General features: G+C 34.9%; 3 protein-coding genes across 5 annotated transcripts; all 3 read left to right on the top strand.

Moving 5' to 3' along the window:
- Positions 1-2591: 2591 nt before the first annotated feature.
- On the top strand, positions 2592-8019 carry LOC147392800 (protein CLAVATA3 INSENSITIVE RECEPTOR KINASE 2-like). Its single transcript, XM_086456221.1, has 11 exons — positions 2592-2946; positions 3045-3177; positions 3261-3332; positions 3441-3584; positions 3674-3745; positions 3853-3912; positions 3998-4098; positions 4185-4319; positions 4438-4782; positions 6387-6766; positions 7439-8019. The coding sequence occupies exons 1-11, from the start codon at positions 2814-2816 to the stop codon at positions 7820-7822; spliced, it is 1959 nt and encodes a 652-aa protein (XP_086312347.1). The 5' UTR covers positions 2592-2813; the 3' UTR covers positions 7823-8019.
- Positions 8020-11662: 3643 nt separating this feature from the next.
- Positions 11663-19780, top strand: ATG18B (autophagy 18 B-like protein). Of its 3 annotated transcripts, none has more exons than XM_086456096.1 (11): positions 11663-11938; positions 12068-12141; positions 13783-13856; positions 14082-14191; positions 15595-15686; positions 16259-16371; positions 16683-16802; positions 18003-18151; positions 18611-18724; positions 19114-19196; positions 19635-19780. In XM_086456096.1, exons 1-11 carry the CDS (start codon positions 11880-11882, stop codon positions 19649-19651), a joined length of 1005 nt encoding a protein of 334 aa, XP_086312222.1. In that variant the 5' UTR covers positions 11663-11879; the 3' UTR covers positions 19652-19780. The 3 variants fall into 3 exon arrangements, with proteins under 3 accessions (XP_086312222.1, XP_086312220.1, XP_086312221.1); XM_086456094.1 differs by having other exon boundaries at positions 11669-11938; positions 19128-19196; XM_086456095.1 differs by having other exon boundaries at positions 11675-11938; positions 18006-18151; positions 19128-19196.
- On the top strand, positions 17058-17377 carry LOC147392802 (NADH:ubiquinone/plastoquinone oxidoreductase, chain 3 protein). The gene has a single exon (XM_086456097.1). The coding sequence runs from the start codon at positions 17099-17101 to the stop codon at positions 17360-17362; it is 264 nt and encodes an 87-aa protein (XP_086312223.1). The 5' UTR covers positions 17058-17098; the 3' UTR covers positions 17363-17377.
- Positions 19781-20879: the final 1099 nt, after the last annotated feature.

The raw sequence follows: 20879 nt of genomic DNA on the forward strand, positions 1-20879 counted from the left end.
ATGATTATTATTATTTTTTTCGCCGATCCCAAATTTTTGGGATATAGTGTGGATGACGATGAACTATATGATTATATTTTCCTTTCTATTCTTGGATCGCGAATAATTTCCAATTATTCTTTCGAAAGCATTTTGAAATTCTTTGGGATAATTGGATAACAACCCATTCCCTAAAAATTCTTGTAGTGGAGTAGATGCCATGTTGTGAGAGGTATTCCCATCAAGATCTCTACACTCTTGAAACTACTTTGATGGGATAAAGAGAAACAAAAAAGCATAAAAGAAGAGATTATATTGCCACACCAACTTTTACTTAAAGCACCTCGATTTGTAAGATACTAATATCAAATAAAAACCTAACTTGGGGTGCTTTAAGTAAATGTTAGTGTGAAGATAGAAGCTCTTAAAAAACAAAGGAGTAGATTTGGGGTGTTCTCTTCATCTTGGATGTGTGGTCTTATGATTCTCTTCTTTAACTTTTTAACAATAATATTTAAATAACAATGTTGGGAGATAATCCAAAACTTTAGTCGTAAAGTAGAATTTTACCTAATTTAATTGTAATTATTGAGCTTTGGATAGGAGAATTTGGCGTAGTCGTTAAAAATTGTAATTCCAATTTTACCCTCATATCACTTTTGAAAGAACTTCGAACAATATGATCAATTATCATCGACACGCTCTCTTTTTCTACTTCATTTTCACTGTTTGGTTAATTTGTCCGTGTGAAGGATGTTCATTATCATCTCCATCGATTTCTCGTCCTTTAATAATTAGCTAAGCTTCTAGAAGAATCTTCAACCTTGCTCATCTTTTCTCTCTTGATATGTGTATTTTTCTTTTAATGAATCGACAATTGAAGAACTTTTGAGAGGAAGGAGGAGTTTCTAAGGTCCAATTCCTTAGAAAATTTTGTTTGTGATGTTAACAAGATTCATAATGAAAATGATGATGAATCTAAAGATAAAAGAAGCTTTAATTTACTTTTTCCACTATGTTTATAGGGTTTCACAAGGGAGTGGATTAAACAATGTGGTGCTCTATAGTTTTAAAACTCATGAAATTGACCCGAACCTCAATTAAGATTACTTAAGATTGGAATTTGAGTCGACTCACTGTCAAAACTTAATGGAGCCAATTTGACAAATCATGAAGTCAACTAATCAACATGATCAAAACAGCTCAAAAATGTGCCAATCAAACTATTTGGCTATATACAAAGGAGAGCGTATGGAGGCCTGAAAGAGAGCCAAACATTTTTCAATATATTAAAAAGTATTTGGTACAATGTTTGACTTTCTTTAGGATTTCCGAATGCTATATGTATATATGGGCTTATTTTTTGGGGTGTTTGACTCACAATCTTATTCTCTCAAATGTCTCACAACACGTTTGTTCTACGTAGCTTAATAGTTTCGGATTGGACTGATTTTTGTGAGGATGATCTATATGGTGAAAATATCATACTCACCAAAAGACAGTCGAATCTTAAATTTCTAAGTTTATCAAAAGTGATTTTAGAATTGTGAATCATCAATTATTTACTGAAAATTTGTAAATCACTTTTGATGAACTTAAAAATTTCAGATTCGACTGATTTTTGGTGAGGATGATTTCCTCACCATAGAAATCATCCTTACAAAAAATCAGTCAAACCTGAAACTTTTAAGCTACATAGGATAAAACATGTTGTGAGAATAAAGTTGTGAGCTGAACGCCACCCGCATATATAGAATTATGATAATTTGACTACCCCACGTGGCACACTCAATCGACTCTCCTAACGTGACAAGTTAGGAATCATAGATCTATACGCCTCGAGATACAAAATTGCACTTCCACATAAAAATTATAGTACAACGTTATTTCTACAACACCACCTAGATGTCGATCATTTTTTTATAATGTTTCCAATAATACCATTAGATGATGTTGAACGTTGTAAAATCAACCGTATCCAAGCATTTGTAAAATTGTTAAGTCGTCGGTCCAAACCATATTTATCATTGATCTACATCTACTCATTGATAGTCATAATAATAATTTATTTGGAGAATTAAAAAACAATACTTTATTTATTCTAAATATAAAATTTATTTTAAACTATTTATTTAATATATCTTTATTTGACTCATTGAATGAGTTTTCGACTTATTGACTCACTCGGGCTTTGTATTTGAATTAAGATGACACAAAACACATCTAAAATAATGAATTTTTTTTTTTTTAAAACTCAAAAATTCCTAATTCTAGAATAAAATCTGATCACCAGAATGAATTTTCATGAAAAAATCTGGCTGCAGCACTGATCACAGATTGAGAGGACATAACAAAAGCCTTTTTTTTTTTTTTATATATAATCAAAATTTATTCTCATTGAAAAATAAGGGGCATTTCAGTCCTTAAAATAATAAAAAATAAAAACTTTTTAATTTAAATGGCTCTCGTCTCAGTCGCCTCCTTTTACTTTTTTTCAAATGTTTTATATTAATTGCATACTTTTATAAATAAAAATAAAAATAAAAAGAAAAAAAGAAAAAGCCTCTACTTTTCTCTTTTTTACGTTTCTCTCCCCCTTATTCACTCCCCCAATGGAATGAGTGAGAGTGAGAGAGAGAGAGAGACTAGGAGGCGCATGTTAGTTCAGTGAGTACAGTGTACCCCTCCCCCATTTCAGTCCCTCTCAATTTCTGCGCTTCTTCTGACACTCGTATCATCTCCCTGACTCTCTCCCTCTCTCTCTCTCTCTCTCTCTCTCTTTCTCTCTGTGTGTTGGAGACAGAGAACAACTGAACAAAAGAGGGTTCACATCCATGGTTCTTGTAAAAAATGTTCTTCATTCCTATTCTGCAACTCCCATGGCGTTGAAACTCTTCTTCTTCTTCTTGTCTATCTTTCTATCTTCTTTATCTCTCTCTTTCTCTTATGAACCTCGCAACCACGAAGGTATGTTGTGTATTTTATGTTTTTTTGTTTGTTTGTTTGTTTCTATTTCGTGTTTTTTTGGTTTGTTTATGGGATTTCTACTTTGGGTTGGTTATTAGTGGAGGCTTTGATCAGTATTAGAAGAGCTTTGAATGATCCTCATGGGGTTCTCAACAACTGGGATGAAGATTCTGTAGATCCTTGTAGTTGGGCTATGATCACTTGTTCTCCTGAAAACCTTGTTATTGGCTTGTAAGTTCTCCTCTCTCTCCCTTTTGTGTTTGATGTTCAAACTTCAAATGTTTTATAAATTATGGGTGGTGATGGTGTTGTAGGGGAGCTCCAAGCCAGAATCTATCAGGAACTTTGTCTGGGAGAATTGGGAATCTCACAAATCTTAGACAAGTGTAAGAAAACCGAAACATTTTCAACATTTAGATGAGAAATCTCACATACCCATCTCTGTTTTTCCTATATTTTTTTGGGTTTATTTAGGATTGAATTTGGATTTACAGGTTATTACAGAACAACAACATATCTGGAGAAATCCCACCAGAGCTTGGTGATCTTCCCAAACTTCAAACCTTGGATCTCTCTAACAATAAGTTTTCAAATATTGTTCCGGAGACCCTTGGTAAGATGAACGCTCTTCAATACCTGTGAGTCTCTCTCTCTCTCGCTGGGTTTTTGTTCTGGAGTCATAAATTTTCTGTTTCTAATAATTTTGTTTTATTTGAATGATGAATAGGAGACTGAACAACAACAGCTTATCTGGATCTTTTCCCGTGTCTTTAGCGAAAATCCCTCATCTTGCTTTCTTGTGAGTCTGTCTCTGTTTCACGTTCTTCAGAGTTGAAATCTGCTAATATCTGAGAAAGAAAGATATGTTTCTATCAAAATTGTTTAATGGGTTTCTATTAAATTCAGGGATTTGTCTTTTAATAACCTCAGCGGACCCGTCCCTAAGTTTCCCGCCAGAACATTCAAGTAAGATTTATATGCAACTCTCTTTCAAATTCGATTCATAGTCTCTCTCTCTCTCTCATATATTCTTGATTCTTTCTCCTTATAGTGTTGTGGGGAATCCTCAAATATGTCAAACTCACACCACTGAAGGTTGCTCTGGAACAACCACCCCTGTTCCTCTCTCCTTCTCTCTAGACTCATCTCAAGGTCTCTCTCTTTCTGTTAACTTGTAAACTAAATCTGTCTGTGTGTGTTTGTGTGTTAACTTGTAACTTCAATTCCTCCACTTTCAGGAAAACCCAAGACTCAAAAACTAGCCGTTGCACTAGGGGTAAGCATCAGCTCCACAGCCCTCATCATTCTCTTACTCGGTCTCTTCATCTGGTGGAGAAAAACTCAAAAGAATCAAACGATACTGAATATAAACGGTCAGTAAATCAAAAACCCATTTAAAAAATCCATATTTTCTCTAATAAAAAACAAACCCCATAACCAAAATCCTCGATTTAATTATGGGTTTCTTTTTTTTCTAATATATATATTCAGATAAGCAAGAAGAAGGGCTAATAAGCTTGGGAAATCTAAGACAATTTACACTAAAAGAGCTACAATTAGCGACAGATAACTTCAACTCGAAGAACATATTGGGTCAAGGAGGGTTTGGAAACGTCTATAAAGGAAGATTAGGAGATGGAACAATGGTCGCTGTTAAGAGATTGAAGGATATTAGTGGCTCAACTGGTGAGATTCAGTTTAAAACAGAGGTAGAAATGATAAGTTTAGCGGTGCATCGAAATTTGCTACGATTGCTCGGCTTCTGCGCCACCTCTTACGAGAGGATTCTTGTGTACCCTTACATGTCTAATGGCAGTGTTGCTTCCAGGCTCAGAGGTACGTACGGCTCACTATAGCAGTAACTTATTGTTCCACACTATTGTACGCCACTGTCACTTTCGCTTCCGTAACCCCACCGCACACACCACGCGTGACTACTCTCTTTATTCTACTTTTGATGTAGTGCTGCGCATACTACCACTCTATCGTACTGCTTCTGTTTTGTCAGATCAGATCACGTATTTTTGACGTGTTATAAGGGTTTTTAATGTCGATGCTTTTTGAACACTAGTATGTCTGTCTAATATGCTAGGGCCCACATGGACCACAACATAGATGGACTGATGGAGTGTTGTATGGGTCATAAAAGGAATGGTGGGTATGAAATATGGTAATGCGTATAGTATTGTATCGTTCTAGTAGTGTATGATCCAGTTTGGTGGTTTCTATCTGTACTCCCGGTAGTAAGGTTGCTATTCCAACTCCACGTTGATTCAGGTTTTTCATCATAGTTTTGAAGCCCATCTATGACCCATGTTAAAAAAAAATGTTTAGAATCTAGTGGCAATCGTGGTAATTTCTTGGTGTACGGGTCCATGCAAAGGTGGCTGGGCCGTACTATGTAACATTACTGAATTCCAGAAGTGGATATTAGGCTGTCAATGGGCGGCTTTGGGCTTGGGCTTAACCAGTCTTAAAGAGATGAGCAATACTTAAGATCAGCCCCATACAGCTATCAAGCTTATCTTGTCTAAGCCCAAGACCGATTTGAAAGGGCTTGGGATGATTTTTATTTATTTATTTATTATTATTATAGAAAAATTAAATTTATGCACTTTTAGAAGTTGTTAGGAATTGTTTGATGTTGTTTTAAACCAAACTATGGGTCCAATCTTTTTATTTTTTTGATAATTGGGTTTCTTGTAAGAAGGCGGACCGGGCACGTATATGGGCTTTGCCCGGTCCATAGACCATGATCTTGTCCAAGGACTATTCCTGGGGAACGTGCAATGGCCTCAGACATCACACGAACCAGGTAAGTGTGGGTGCGCACTCCGAATGGCCCATAAGGAATTACTGTTCATGCTAGGTATCGAACTCATGACCTACGAGCAGTAATCGCTTATCGGTCTGAAATTGCCACTGAGGCAATCCCTCGGGGTTAAATATGGGTCCAATCTTCATTCTAGTTGGAAAAATTGTTAAGGATGAAGGAGACCTTGTTATTTTATAATATACCTGAAGGTGGCATGTGCAAATGCACATATATCATATGAGCTTATTTGTAATTTAAAATATTAGTTAAAGGACTTTTGAAGATTACGTAGTAAAAAGGATATAATAATTTTGAAAACTAACCCCGTGATAATAGGGACGTGTGATTTGAATTTTCTCGGTTTTTTACCACAATGATCCTGATTATATTAAGTTTAAATGTAAAGGTGGGGGCATTTGTGGGATCCAAATTTTGGTGTTGAACCACTTGTATTCTGCCTTCTCTCATTATAATAGTAAAGATTATAACCTTTATTTATTTATTTATTTATTAAATCATATATTTAACAATAACTAGCTGTCTGAGTTGGGCAATTATAGGCCATAGCATGCCCAAAATATTTTTAATGAGAGGTTCATGTATCCATGTGTGTTCTTGCAAACAGGGAAACCAGCACTGGACTGGAACACAAGGAAGAGGATAGCAATAGGAACGGCGAGGGGTTTACTATATCTGCATGAGCAATGTGACCCTAAGATAATTCATAGGGATGTGAAGGCCGCTAATGTACTTCTTGATGACTATTGTGAAGCCATTGTTGGTGATTTCGGCCTTGCCAAGCTACTTGACCATGCTGACTCCCATGTCACAACTGCTGTACGTGGCACTGTCGGACACATTGCACCCGAGTACCTCTCAACAGGCCAATCTTCTGAGAAGACCGATGTTTTTGGCTTTGGTATTCTATTGTTGGAGCTTATTACTGGAATGAGGGCTCTCGAATTTGGAAAAGCTCTTAATCAGAAAGGAGCCATGATTGATTGGGTAAATATGCTCTTCCCATCTCTAATGAGCCTAGAACTGCATCTTGTGTGTGTTGGCCTATAGAAGCTCTCTCATTTTTATCTTGCTAGATTTCTATGTCTTGGGTTTAGGAACATATATGATCTTGATTGTAATGGTAAACAACTGCTGAAATTGTTTTAACTTGTTGAGTGTTCTGTTATCCGCCTCCACTTCCGGGTGTCACGTGCTCACATATGACCCTCATATATTCATAGTTGCGACTTTCTCATTAGTTCGGACTTTTGGGGTAAATGGTTTGTCAACATAGTATGAAAGTGCTAGGATCATATAAATCATGGGTTTCAGTCTTCTCAGAGAAAATTTCCACCCTTATGTGGTTTAGGAGTGTTGAGTGTTGTGTTATCTGCCTCTGCTCCAAAGTGTCATGTGCTCACGTATAATTCCCCAGTTTGACCTGTGACCCTCTTACAGCCATAGTTGCGCCTTCCCCATTAGATCGATCTTTTGGGGTAAATGGTTTGTCAACAGAACTAGTGTTATAACATTGATATTATAATTTGAGCCAAATCTTTGTAATGTTTGAAGAGTGTTTATATTTAATTAGGGTGGTGTGATAAATAATTTAAGCAATTAGTGTGTAGGATGACAATAGCAGCTCTAAAAAACATAATTGTGCATTATGGATTGCAGGTGAAGAAAATACAGCTAGAGAAGAAAGTGGAGATGCTGGTGGACAAAGATCTTGGGTCCAACTACGATCGGATAGAAGTGGGAGAAATGGTTCAAGTGGCTCTCCTCTGCACTCAGTACCTCCCAGCCCACAGGCCCAAGATGTCTGAAGTCGTTCGAATGTTAGAAGGCGATGGCCTTGCCGACAAATGGGAAGCTTCCCAACAATTCCACCGTAACACTAGTGATACTAACAACACTACTACTGCTGCTGCTGCTGCTGCTACTACTACTGTTGGAACCACCAATAATGATGATGCTAATATGTTGATTGTGATGGTGGATGATGATGATGATGACCATTCTTTGGATGCTCATGCCATGGAACTTTCTGGTCCAAGATGATGGTCTGGTCTTTTTTTTTTTTTTTTTTCTCTTTAAATTTTTAACTTTCTTTAAAATGTAACCAAAAGAAAATATTGTAGGAAAGGAAAAAGTTAGTGGGTATGGATTTGTTCTCATTTTCAGTTGTTAATGACTAGTGTCAATAGAATGTAAAATAGTTTCATTTTGCTATTGAGAGTGCATTTCTTTTAACCTAATCCTATAATGGTTTTCTTCTCGTTGTCGAATTCTAAATAAAATGAATTATCGTAATTTTTTTGGGAAAATTACTTCAGGACCCTCATGGAAGGGTTTCTTTCTAAATAGTCTCTAAGTTTTGTGCGGTAGCTTGATAGGACATTCAGTAAACTTTTTCTTTTTTAATGGTCCTCATTTTAATTAACTTTTTTCTTTTTGAATGGTCCCTTGTTATTGGTGAACTCATTGCTTTTTAATTATTTACTTTTGCGTTCACCACTTCTTATTTGCTGTCGAATTTAACACTTTTTAATAACTATCGAGTTCACCACCTTTTAAATGAAAAGTGGTGAATTTGACACTAGTAAAACCCACCCATTTTTAATTTTCAAGTTTTTTTTGACTAAAATACATGGAAAGATCAACTAAAAACTTGAGATAACAATTGTTTAGATGTTTTCAACCCAAAAGAACCATTCTTGATTAATTTTCATCCAAAAATTAAGAAAAAATCCTACTTTTTTACATACATCTTCAAAATGTTTAAAAATGATTTCTTCTTCTTTCTTAAATCCTTTTTTGACAGAATGAACTATCTGAAACTCGATTCAAATGTCAAAAATCTAATTTTTAGATGAAAACGATAAGTTCGAATGATTGGAACATTCAATCATGAGAAATGTGAAAAGTGAGGGTCATGGATCATTTAGAAAGAAAAAGTTTACTAAATGTCCCGGCAAGCTACTATTGAAAACTTATGGATTATTTAGAAAGAAACCCTTCCGTGAGGATCCTTTAAGAAAATTTCACTAATTTTTTCTTTTCGTATTTATAAATTTTCTTTAGATTTTGTAATAGCGGATAAGGTGAACAAGACAAAATTACACTTTCCCTTATACAATGCTAGGGTTGGGGGTCCAATGCCAGGTGTCCTATGATTTCATCCGTTAGAATATTCCTCCATGTTCCGCCGCAATGGTCCCTTCACTATGTCCAAATCTCCCCAATGGCAACATGCCACTTGGCCGATATGCTCCTCACGTGACGTTGTCTAATCGTGTGCCTTTCCAGAAGCTTCCGACCTCTTCTATTGTCCATGTCATCAACTCCCTCTGGTCTTAGGATGCCACGTGGTATCTCCCAATCTTATGACACCACGTCAATGTCGTTAGGTAACTTCGACTATCCTCAACCAAGAGGCAAGTACCCCTTATCAACATATTTTAACCTTGAAATCAATCATAGAATTAACAATAAACAGGTTTGTGCTGGGCCAACTAATCCATAGGTTCAGTCCCAAAGAGCAGGGCTGCACCTTTAGCCTGCTTTACTACACTTACTGACCTAAATTGGGCAAGCCTTGACTTGGTATGGATAACATTTTGAAAGATCGAGTTATACTACGAATCATTCTTACCACGATGACTAATGTAGAAAAAAAAAGTTATTTCTTGAATTATTATGAGAGTTGCTATTGGCACACCAATTTTTGTCACACCAACTGTGCAAATTTTTTTGGTGATTTATATAAGAATTGGTGTGGCATTAGTAAAAGTTGGCGTGGCAATAGTAGCTCTTATTATTATGAGCAAAGTTAACCTAAAGCAAGAATTTCATGAACAATCTAGATTTTCAACTTCATATCGACATTTTGTAGGGTTATATGAATGTTCAACTGATTGAATTTTTGTGAGAAATAGGGAATTTATATAGAACTAGAGTTCGTCATTTAGCATGGCAGAAGCATCCTCTCTGGGGGTTAAGGGAGTAAGAGAGGAAAACTAATAAAATTGGAGGGGTGTTATTAAAAAATCTTTTGCATTAAAAGAGTAAAAGAGGAAAGATAGGAAGTTAAAAAGGGTATTATTGAAAAAAAAAGAAAAAAAAGGAAGGAGATATAAGAGGAGAATAAAGACAATAAAGATGAAGGGGGAAGAGGTTAAGGGGATAAATGATGAAAAACAATAAAGTCGATTAAAGAAATAAAAGAGGAAATATAGTAAATTAGAGGGACGAAAGAAAAATTAATAAAGTAGGCCCACAAAAGCTGTAATTAGATGTGATGTTTATCCTATTTGATTGGAAATTTGTTCCCCCACCAGAGTGAACCCTACAGCCATGTTTTATTATATAGATTTATGGACTTACGAATTTACGAGTCTAATCCTACTTTGATGGTTCAAAACCAAAGGCCCTAACTCGGGTTAGTATCTTCCATTGACAATCCTACTCAAATCACATATTGTCTCAATAGTTTTGAGAATATTGTAAGTGATTTTGATTTTGAGTCTTTATTCGTTTTTTTTTTTCTATATATTTTGATGAATGAATTATTATTTCAAAATTTCTAACGTATTAGATCTATCAGGGTTTGTCTCGTCTTTGAATTGTTTAACTTGCAATGGTTCAAGTTGGTTCGTTGGAGTCATTTCATTAAAATTGATTTAAATGATTTTTGAACGATCAAATACCTAGTAATGATAAACTCTTATGTTCTTTCATCACCATAAATTAGGTTATTCTTATTAGGGTAAATTACACTTTAACCTTTTATGTCTTGATAATTGTACTTACCTCCCTTATAATTATCTAAGGTGTTCACTTATCCTTTTTCTGTCAAATTGATGTCAATCTAATATTAAATTCCTTTTATAAAGATCATTTTATCTTTTTTTAAAAATATATATATTTTTTTATAAATAAATTATGTCTGTGAAAAAAAGAAGTTTCAATGGATGTTTAGATTGGGACATTTTAATTATGAGTTGTGCTAGAGTGACCTCAAGCTGGAACCTCATATCGCATTTCACCATGTGAAAGTGGATAAGAATCATAGATGCTTTTTCACTCATATTTCGATGAAAAGCATATATGGTTCTCATGGACTTTCACGTCAAGATGTGTGATATGATGTTTTAGCTCACTTTAACATTATTCTTTCATTATTGTTTTAAAATAAGATCTAAATTTTAACAAAAGTCGATCCTTTGTAGTGAGTTTTCCCTACATAGCTTTGTAGTGATATTGGATGATTGGAGGACAATCACAAAATCTGGTTCATTAAAAAATAAGAGGTCGTCGAGAGTCTATCTTAAAAGTCTTCATCGGACTTAGAGGATTCTATTTTTTTTCAAATCTAATCTACATCATGATCCATACAAGACTAAGTTATCTGATATTATTTTCAAGATTTCAATCTCTACTAATTAAAAAACACTACAAAATTCTACTTAATTTTAATTTTTTATTTCAAATCTGATCTACACCATGATCCATACAAGGCTAAGCTGTCTAATTTTTTGATTTTGTTTTCGAGATTTCAATCTCTACTAATTAAAAAGCACTACAGAGAAGACTCACTACAGAGGATCCGCTCCCAATTTTAACACCGCGAGGGAAAGGTGAGATAAGTGTAATTATCAAAATGGAATTATGCCAAATTAAAGGGGGTGAAAGTGTAATTTACCTTTTTATTATATATAAAACTATAAAAACGGTCGATTTGATTGAGATATTTTAAACGAAAATGATGAATTAACATTGACAATGACATCGTTTCGCACATTGCTGACGTGGTTTGTACAGAATCTTAGATGCTTTCGAAGAAATATGAGTGAAAGCATCTATGGTTCCGTCCACACCAATGTGTGAAACGATGTAAAGTTCAATGTCACTTCAATTCCAACACGACTCTTTAAACATGCTGGACGAATTTTAAAGCCATACGCAGCTCATGACTTGAAGTGGAAGAGAGAGGAAAGCAACAAATCCAAACCCAGAAAAGGTAGCAAAAACCGAAAACCAAAAACTAACTTCTTTTTATAATTCGAATCTGCGAAGTTCGGTAAAAAAAAAGAAGAGGGGCAACACAAAATCCCAAATGGCAAATCGGTCCTCCGCTTCCCCCATCATCTGCGCTTCTTTCAACCAAGATAACAGGTAATATAGTTGGAAGCTTTTAATTAGGGTTCCAAATAGTTTTTTTTTTCCCATTTGGGGAACAATCTAGGGTTTTGAAATTCAATAAGGATTTAATACAAAATGGTTCTCTTTATCTTTCAATTTCAGCGGATTTGCGATAGGTACGAGGGAAGGATTCAAGATATTTGATTCTGATAGCGGCAGACTCTGTTACGAAAGATGTACGTATTATATTATAAATTTTATGTTTTATTTTTTTTGGTTCGATTCTTCTGTTAAAGATAAAACAATGGTGGTTTGTAAAATTTGAAAATTTCAATTGAGGTTAATTATGGTTTATTAAGTTATAAGTAACATTAGGTAGTCCATGTACCACCAAGTTACAAGAAAAACTTTAGTTTTATAAAATTCTAAGAATAAATAGAAAAAGTTATAGTTTTTTTTAATTTTTTAATTTTTTAATTTTTTTTTTTTAATGTACATGAAGATTAAATTGAAATTTTCAAAAAAAAAAGAAAAAGGTTTTTTCTTCCCTATTAGGCTGGCCAACTCAATGATAAAATTCAGCAAACCAGAATGGTTGGGTTCAAAAAAATATGTTGTATTCCTTGAACCCGTACGAACCATACCACGAACTGACTCAATATACCCATTCATGGATCAGTGTAGTGGGAATGATATCATAGCTAATGTTCTTTTCACTCCAAGTGGTGCTTACACTTCTTAGTCTAAGTTGAATGATCCATGGGCCTCATGTTGATGATTTCCTCGACCAAAACACAGCTTGATGAGATGATTTTAACTATCTGATATCTCACTGTATAAATAAGAAAATCTTCTAAATGGAATCCAAATTCCAACAACTTGAATTGAAAAGAAAATTTGCCCTTTGAATGGGAGAGGTATTTACTGATGGAAGTATGGTAGTTTGTATTGCCAAAAGAGTGGCAATGCAGGGAATATGTTATGTGTCCTTATTCTGTTTACTAATCAAATGACATTGAAATTTTCCCATTTCCAAGTGGGATATGTTTACTAATTGGATATTGGAGAGAAGTCTCCGTAGTTATGCTTTTCGCACATGTAGCAGCATAAAAACATCATCAAAGAACTAAATAGCATTGTTATTATCAACATCATCTACATGAATAAATCAGATTCCAAATGTTAACCAACCAATTACTACAAAAGACCAATCTGTTGGAGAGGGGGAAAACTATGAATATAAGAGGGTTACGTGGCTCAACTTGGGTATGACATGCCCAAGGGTGGAGGAAAATATACACTCAACGCTGCCCCTCACCTAGAAGGGTGGATAGAGTTGAACCTGTGACCTATATGAACCTAGCACTCTAATACCCTGTTAACCAACCAACTACTCCAAAATACCGATTTGTTGGAGAGGTGGAGAACTATGGATATAAGAGGATCATGGGGCTTAACTAGGGTATGACACGACCGAGAATGGAGGAAAATATACACTCAACGTCAAATATTGGTGATGGAAACATAACCTTTTTACGACTCAATTATATCTTGTGCTATATCTTCATTCAAATCATATGTCCTTTCATGCTTTTACTACTTCTATACATTTCATTTTGGCTTTCTAATTATTAGAAGTTTTTCGAGCAATGTCTTTAACGAGCTTCTATTTTTTTCTATTTTTAAATAAGGTATAGAACGTCTCTAGGAAGCCTCACGCATGAGGCGAGCCTTAAGACATTATCCTCGAGACCCCTTTTAAAATGCTTATGTTCAGTTTAGGATACATAGAAAATCTAGTTGAAGTATCATACATTAGTTTTATCCTGATTTACGAATAAAAAGAAGATCCTGAGTAAATATGATTTCTTTGTTAGCTGTTGGAGCATTTGGCATTGTTGAAATGTTGTTTAGCTCAAGCCTTCTTGCCATAGTTGGAGCCGGGGAGCAGGTATGATATACAAATGTTTTGTTCGTACTTCTATTTTAAAAGGGTGAGGGATACTAGCTTATGTATAAAGTTCAATATTCTTCTATGTTCTCTTAGCTATTTTAGTAGCTTTTTCTTTGATGGGTAGACTGGAATTGAACCCATGAATTCAGAGTTGCTTTGCAAGGTGTCAAACCAACTGAGCTTATTTTAGTAGCTTATTGTATCTCAATCTGACTGCAACAGCCATCATTGTCCCCACGCCGCCTTTGTCTGTTCAATACGATGACTGGAACTGCACTCAGGGAACTAAATTTCTTGACTTCAATTCTTGCTGTTCGTGTAAATAGGAAAAGGTAAAACATCTTAGCTTATATTAGGGTAGAAACTGAGCTGCTGATTCTTTCCTTAAATTGTTGATGCATGACACTGTTTTTGTTATGCTACTAAGGTAAGATTTGTTTATAGATTTTCAGTTTTATTATGAAAATTAACAGGAATAACCATTTAACATGATATTGGGACAAGTATTAGGTATTGATAAAGAAACAAATATATCAGATTCTCTATATACATCCCATCTGTATTATATTCAAGATATATAATCATTTTGTATTTTCTAATAATGAAAAAAAAATTATTTTGTAAAAGAGTTAGTTTAGATCTACACTCATTTTTTACTACCATCAGTGGGACCACTTGGAGATCATGTTGGACAATCCAAGTATACAATCAATTATCTCTATCATGTTGATCATCATCACTAGGACTCACCCTTTTTTGGTATTAGAAACTATATGAAAAGCTGACCTAAGATGGTTTAATTGGCCCTTTAATGTTTTTCAATTTCAAGTCATCTTTTCACGAGGTTATGAATATAAGAATGTTTTAGGACTATTTTTTGGTTGGTTGGTCTCCCTGCCGTCTCCATGGCATGGACAATAACCCAACTCTTAAAAAAATTCTCTCACTATATTGAATAAATTGTATAGACATGTTGGTGTATTGGATTCATGAACACTGGTACAATGTTCTGTGTCTTTTTCGCCAGTTTTTTCATCCAATAGTTGCTTCATAAATGCACGTTCTCTCTTAATGAGCAGTCCTATTGATGATGAACGTTGTCCAATCCATTATTTTTCGTAAAGGGTATTGGTCTTTGAATTAGGTGAGCATTGTCAATTGGTTTTTAATAGGACTGAAAAGGAGAAGTGTACAAAATGCCTTTCCTTTAAGGAATGATCGCTTAAATATATGGGTTATGGTGGTTGGATTGGCTTAAATTGGGATCTTTATACAAGCAAAAATGTATAATGTTTGATTGATGTTGCCTATGCTTCTCGCCCGAGTTTGCTCTTCCTTCTTTTTTTCATCTGTCTCGTGATTGTATTGTTGACATAATCTATCTTCAAGTCAGCTAGATCACTTTTCTTTCTATGATTATTTGTGGACCTGAAAGTTCAGAGCCTTTTATTTACGAAGGTTATTAAGTTTCAGCAAGATTTCTAGTTTTCAGCATTGTAATCGAGATTAATTGGCTCCTTATTTGGGATCAGTGTCACTCTGACACCTAAGTGTTAATTCTTCATTTCTCTTTGGATTTGTGCTTTCAAACTGACATTATAGACATCAAAAGACCTTTTTAAATTAATTAGGTGGTGTTGTTATATCAAGTTCAACAATGTCATTTTCTCATCAAAGGTACTTCAATCCCATTCTATTTTTCATCTAATGGAAATATAATCTCTCTTCCATGCAGGCTTATTGTATTATTGGAAGATAGGACGCATATATATGATCTGAACAGTCTAACAATACTGGACACAATCGATACAGTGCTGAATACAAAAGGTGAGGCTTAGATATTTAGATTCTTTAGTATTTACCTCCCTTTCATTGGTGAAGGTAAATATTTTTAGTCCAAGACTCAGTCTTCATTTTTTGTTTTTAAAATATTATTTTTTTCAAATGTGGCAGTCATAGCCATTAACTAAGATTGTCTAAATACTAAGCCAGCTTTTGAATTGGTCATGAATCTAATCACATAATAGCAATAGTCCTAACCTTCTGAATAATGCATGACCGACAATTTAATTGAACAACTCTATGATCCTGGTTGAGTGATGGAATTTTTTGGGCTGCAAAATTTGTCTAAACAACATGAAATGGTTTGTGGTAATCAAAGAGGTGGCTTAACATTTAAATGGTCTGGACTAATGACTACATTTTTGGATTTTTCCTAAGATTCAATATGTATTTTAGTTGATTTCTTTGCATTTTTACTCATTTTCTTAATTAAAGCTAGAAAAGCTCAAATAGATAGAATTTCAAATGGCTTCTACAACTAACATCTTTGGAATTTCAAATGACTTCTACAACTAACATCTTTGCATATATTAACCTTTATGCAAATTTTATTTCAGGACTCTGTGCTTTCTCCCCTAATTTAGATGGTTGCTATTTAGCTATTCCAGCAAGCATGACCAAAGGATCTATACTAGTTTACAATGTAATGGAACTCCATTCCCATTGTGAGGTTGGTACGTTTTGCTTGATTTTTTAAAAAATGCTGAAATGAAATGCTTCACATGTGCTCTAAAATCATCACTCCAACCATCCATATTCGTCCACTCCTACTTTCGTTAGTTTTTTAAATACATCATCTTCACAATAAAAAGTTAAGAAAAGAAATGATAAGCTATGCCCATCCTAAATATGGCTATCAATAGCGTGAATCTTATTTCTTCTGTCAAGGCATGTGACGTCAGATATTTTCTCAGCATTCCTTCCATTGTAGTTGTATTTTTTGGATGCTTAATCTAAGTTGAAACTTGATATTAATCACAGATAGATGCTCACCGATCACCGTTGGCTGCAATTGTCCTTTCTTCCAATGGAATGTACATAGCAACAGCTTCTGAGCAAGGAACCATAATCAGAGTTCATCTGGTATCACAAGCAACTAAGGTGAAGCATAACAACCATGCACTCTGAAGGCTTTGAATGTGGAAAGTTTTAAGTCCATGTTGATTAGAGGTTATATGCAGCCCTATAAAACGCACAGACCACATGCAGGGGAGGTGTTATGACCAATCAGTTGATGAATCCCACCTACAAGATCACCCAAGCCAGAAGCAGACATTGTTGAATTGTCCATATTTTTTAATTTATATTTCAGTGCTCACGGAAAATAATGTGAACATTCCTGGTGGGGTATATAAAATTTAGGGCTGCAATACGAGAGAACGAAGTGGGCTGTGGTGATGTCAGAATTTGCACCTATTTGTATCTATTTAGTGATCAGTCCGCTAGTTTCTTTGATCCCACTCGGTGTTCCTTTTCCATTTGCTTCCAATAGTTCGACCTATCCAGAGAAATTGTCGGCCCACGAATGTGGTTCCGATCCTTCCGGTGATGCCAGAAGTCGTTTCGATATACGATTTTATCTGGTTTCTATTTTATTTATTATCCCTGATCCGGAAGTAACCTTTTCCTTTCCTTGGGCAGTACCTCCCAACAAGATTTGATGGGTTCAAATTGACCTTGGGACAGGTTTGGGTACTATTAATAGGGTTTGGGCAAAAATAAAAAATTGACTGAATTAAATCGGGTTGGGTCTGAGCATAGACATTGGATAGCCCGAACTTTGCCAGATTTGCCTGAACCCAAACTTAATATGGTTACAATTTAAAAATATTTTTAAATATCTTTGTTTCTTGCTCATTCACAATTCACATTTCAAACTTTGGTTAATCATCATCATCTTTTTTAGGAAAAATAATTGTAAATTTTATATTTGTTTACATACCACTTATCTTTGTATTAGTCATTGTTATTACTAAATTATCTAGTATTAATGAGGAATGCGTCAATCTGACTTGGGTTGAGCATTTTATGCCAGAGGTTGGGTTTGGCACGGGCATGGGTTTGTGTTTTTCAAGTGTGGGTTGGGCACGGGTTGATCCCCTACCTAGCCCAATCCACTTGAGTTGCAGCCCTAATAAAATTGCGTAGTTTCAGCTTTTTGCCTGTTTCTGGCTCAGGATATCTGATAAGGAGGGGGACTCATCAAAACTTGGATTTATGCTGTTTTGCTTTGTTCGTCACCTTTGGTCTTTAAATGTTCTGGTAACTCCAGCATATGGAACCTAACTATTCTTTCTGTAGCAGTCATATAGTTTCCGAAGAGGGACATACCCATCAACGATATATTCCCTCTCTTTTGGGCCGTCTATGCAACTTCCAGATATTCTTGTTGCTACAAGCTCTTCGGGTTCTGTTCATGTTTTTTCTCTTGCATTTATGATAAATCAAAGGTTAGTCTCTGTACCACAGAACTTATCATCATTTTGTAATAAATGATCATTTCAATATGCTTCCACCCATTCACTTCGCATTGTGCTCCGTGAAGGTAGCTCTACAAAACACACTTTTATGATTCTCGTCCTGGTCCCATTCCTTGTTGGTTTCCTAATCAGCCCATTGATTCCTCTCTAACAAGGCAATTGTACCGTTTCCTGTCTCACTTGCCAATTTTTTGGGTCTTGCACTTTTATTTCTTTTCAAAAGAAATTGCCTTGTTTGATACTCCTTTTCTTTCATCTCTCGCCTTTATAGGGATTTTGTTTTTCTTCTTATTTTCTAGACCTACTTAACAATATCTATACGTGAGCTAAGAATTGCATACTGCACATTCATAACAACGATCCCTTCAATATATGTATATATAAGTGATTTGTTGCCTGATATGTTTTATGCTTTTCTACCTTTATCAGAAGCAGAAGATTAAATAGTCTACTCGGATCAATGATTCCTGACACGATAAACGATGTGTTCGAGCCCACTCATCATCATGTGCTTCACAATGCTGTCCCAGCTGGAGTCAAAAGGTTAAGCAGTTACTACATCTAACAATGAAAAAGTCTAGTGTATGTGTCAGGAAGCTCTATTAGTAGTATATTGGTGTACATGTGGCAGACATTCAAGGTGGAGGGGTGGCGCTGTTCTTTCGGATCAAAACCTTGTGATCTATCACATTATTTTGGATGGTTGGAAAAAATATAGTGTGGGATTCAGATGGTTTGGATCACCCAGTAAGATTGATTTGGGACCATGAGATCACCTAGTATGACCCTTAGAATGGTGTGATCCCCCCCTTCCTGTATGCTTCATAGACTGTTCTTCACTGTCTTTGCTTTGAGTGACTTAAGGTTTCATCTTTAACATCTATATATACTTGTGGATATATTTGCCTTAAACAAATAATCCCTGAAATTAGGTGTTGTGGTACAGCTATGCAGTTATTCGCGGTGCAGACAAAGTTGTCAGGGCATCTCCTACATCCCAGACTGCTGCACACAGGTGATTTCTCTATGTTTTGAATCTAATATATGAATTCTTTTAGATAAAAAAATAATAATAATAATAAAAAAAATTAAAAAAATCTTACACTTCTTTGTGAATCTTATTATTCCTCTAATATTTGTAATTCAAATTGCTAAATTCAAAATAGTGACTACTGCATTGCAAAACATTATAACACTTGTTCAAACAATTTCAGTAGTTGTTTACAATTACGATTAGGATCATAAAATCCTAAACCCTAAAAAGTAGAAATCTAGCAAAAAAAATGTGAGCACCCCAACTTTTACTTATTCTCAATCATTAACTTATTTTCTTTATTTGTAATTGGGGTGTCAATATCATCTCTATATTATTATTATTATTATTATTATTGGTGGTATGCTTTTTAATGATATATATTCATTCCTAGAGTTAATTTGTCTGTAATTTTTGCAGATCCTCAATTTCAATAATCACCTACAATGGATACTTCCAGGAGTACAGTTTAAGCATCAACCATCAAAATGAATCTTCATGGAGTCTGGAACGCGAATTCAATCTATCGACAGTTATTTCAGATTAATTTCACCGAGTCATGATTGGTACGACACACTTCCTCTGATCATCTCTAATTCATCTTGAAGTGTATGAAGATTTTACCTTGATACACTCAGTAATGTTGCGGACGTACTGAAGCTGATCAAGGCAAAAAATGAGATTGACAGTCTCTTCTGTGGCTAAAAATGGTGTATTTATTGGGTGTGGGTTCACAGCATTAGCAGAAAATAGAGACTTGAAGATGTTTGTACATAAGAGAGAGAGAGAGAGATTACCATACCCCCCAAAAGTGAGGAAACATCTTCAACACGTGTCTACATGAAGCTCATGACCCTCTTTTAGTTTATTTGCTACTACTCAAGCCCAAAAGCATTCCATGTAAATATCAATGTCCCAGTACAATAAACATCAACTGGGAATTAATGCCGTGTGATTATCTATTTTTTCTCATCATTTATTATATATATATATATATATTTTAAATGTTTCCTCTTGTTATCGATTCTGTTTGTACGTTGAAGGAGATTAATTTGGTGTGATTGCTTTGCTTGGCTGGGCGAGTTCGGTAGTCAAATGATTTGAGTTTGGATTGGTTCAGAGGGTAGATCCAATAGGTCTATTAGATTCAGAACTCTTCTTTAATCCGTATGGTTTATTTGCCCCATCGAATTGGATTCTGATTAAGAAGATCTGGGCATCAATGGCTGTTTTTGTTTAACAAATTCGGATGTTATGCAATAAAATGCATGTCAGTTGTTGAATCAGAAACAAAAATGTGGGAAAATGTGGGTGGAAATGATGTGAGGTTGTTTATTTAAGAGAGTTACTATTTCCACACCAACTTTTAAAGAGTAAGACTAGCCTTATTAACTTAGTAGTTGTTGAGCTCACCTTGTGGCATAGAAAAACTTGATCTGATGCCACAGTGATGTAGAGGACAAATTTCTATAAATTTTGAACAAAAATATTTTGAAAAAAACTTATTTTTCACTGTTGAAATTCAATTTTTAGTTTGGTAACTGTCCATTTTCAAAACATTGGATCAAGTCCAAAACAATTTTCTTTTTTTATCTTAAGTTTTTCCATGAAATCCAGAAGGCTGTGGTGTTGGATTGTTAATTGGCGATCCATTTGAGTTAAACA

Source organism: Akebia trifoliata, chromosome 10 (assembly GCF_017979445.1).
Source record: "Akebia trifoliata isolate Shusen 1 chromosome 10, ASM1797944v1, whole genome shotgun sequence".
Taxonomy (NCBI): domain Eukaryota; kingdom Viridiplantae; phylum Streptophyta; class Magnoliopsida; order Ranunculales; family Lardizabalaceae; genus Akebia; species Akebia trifoliata.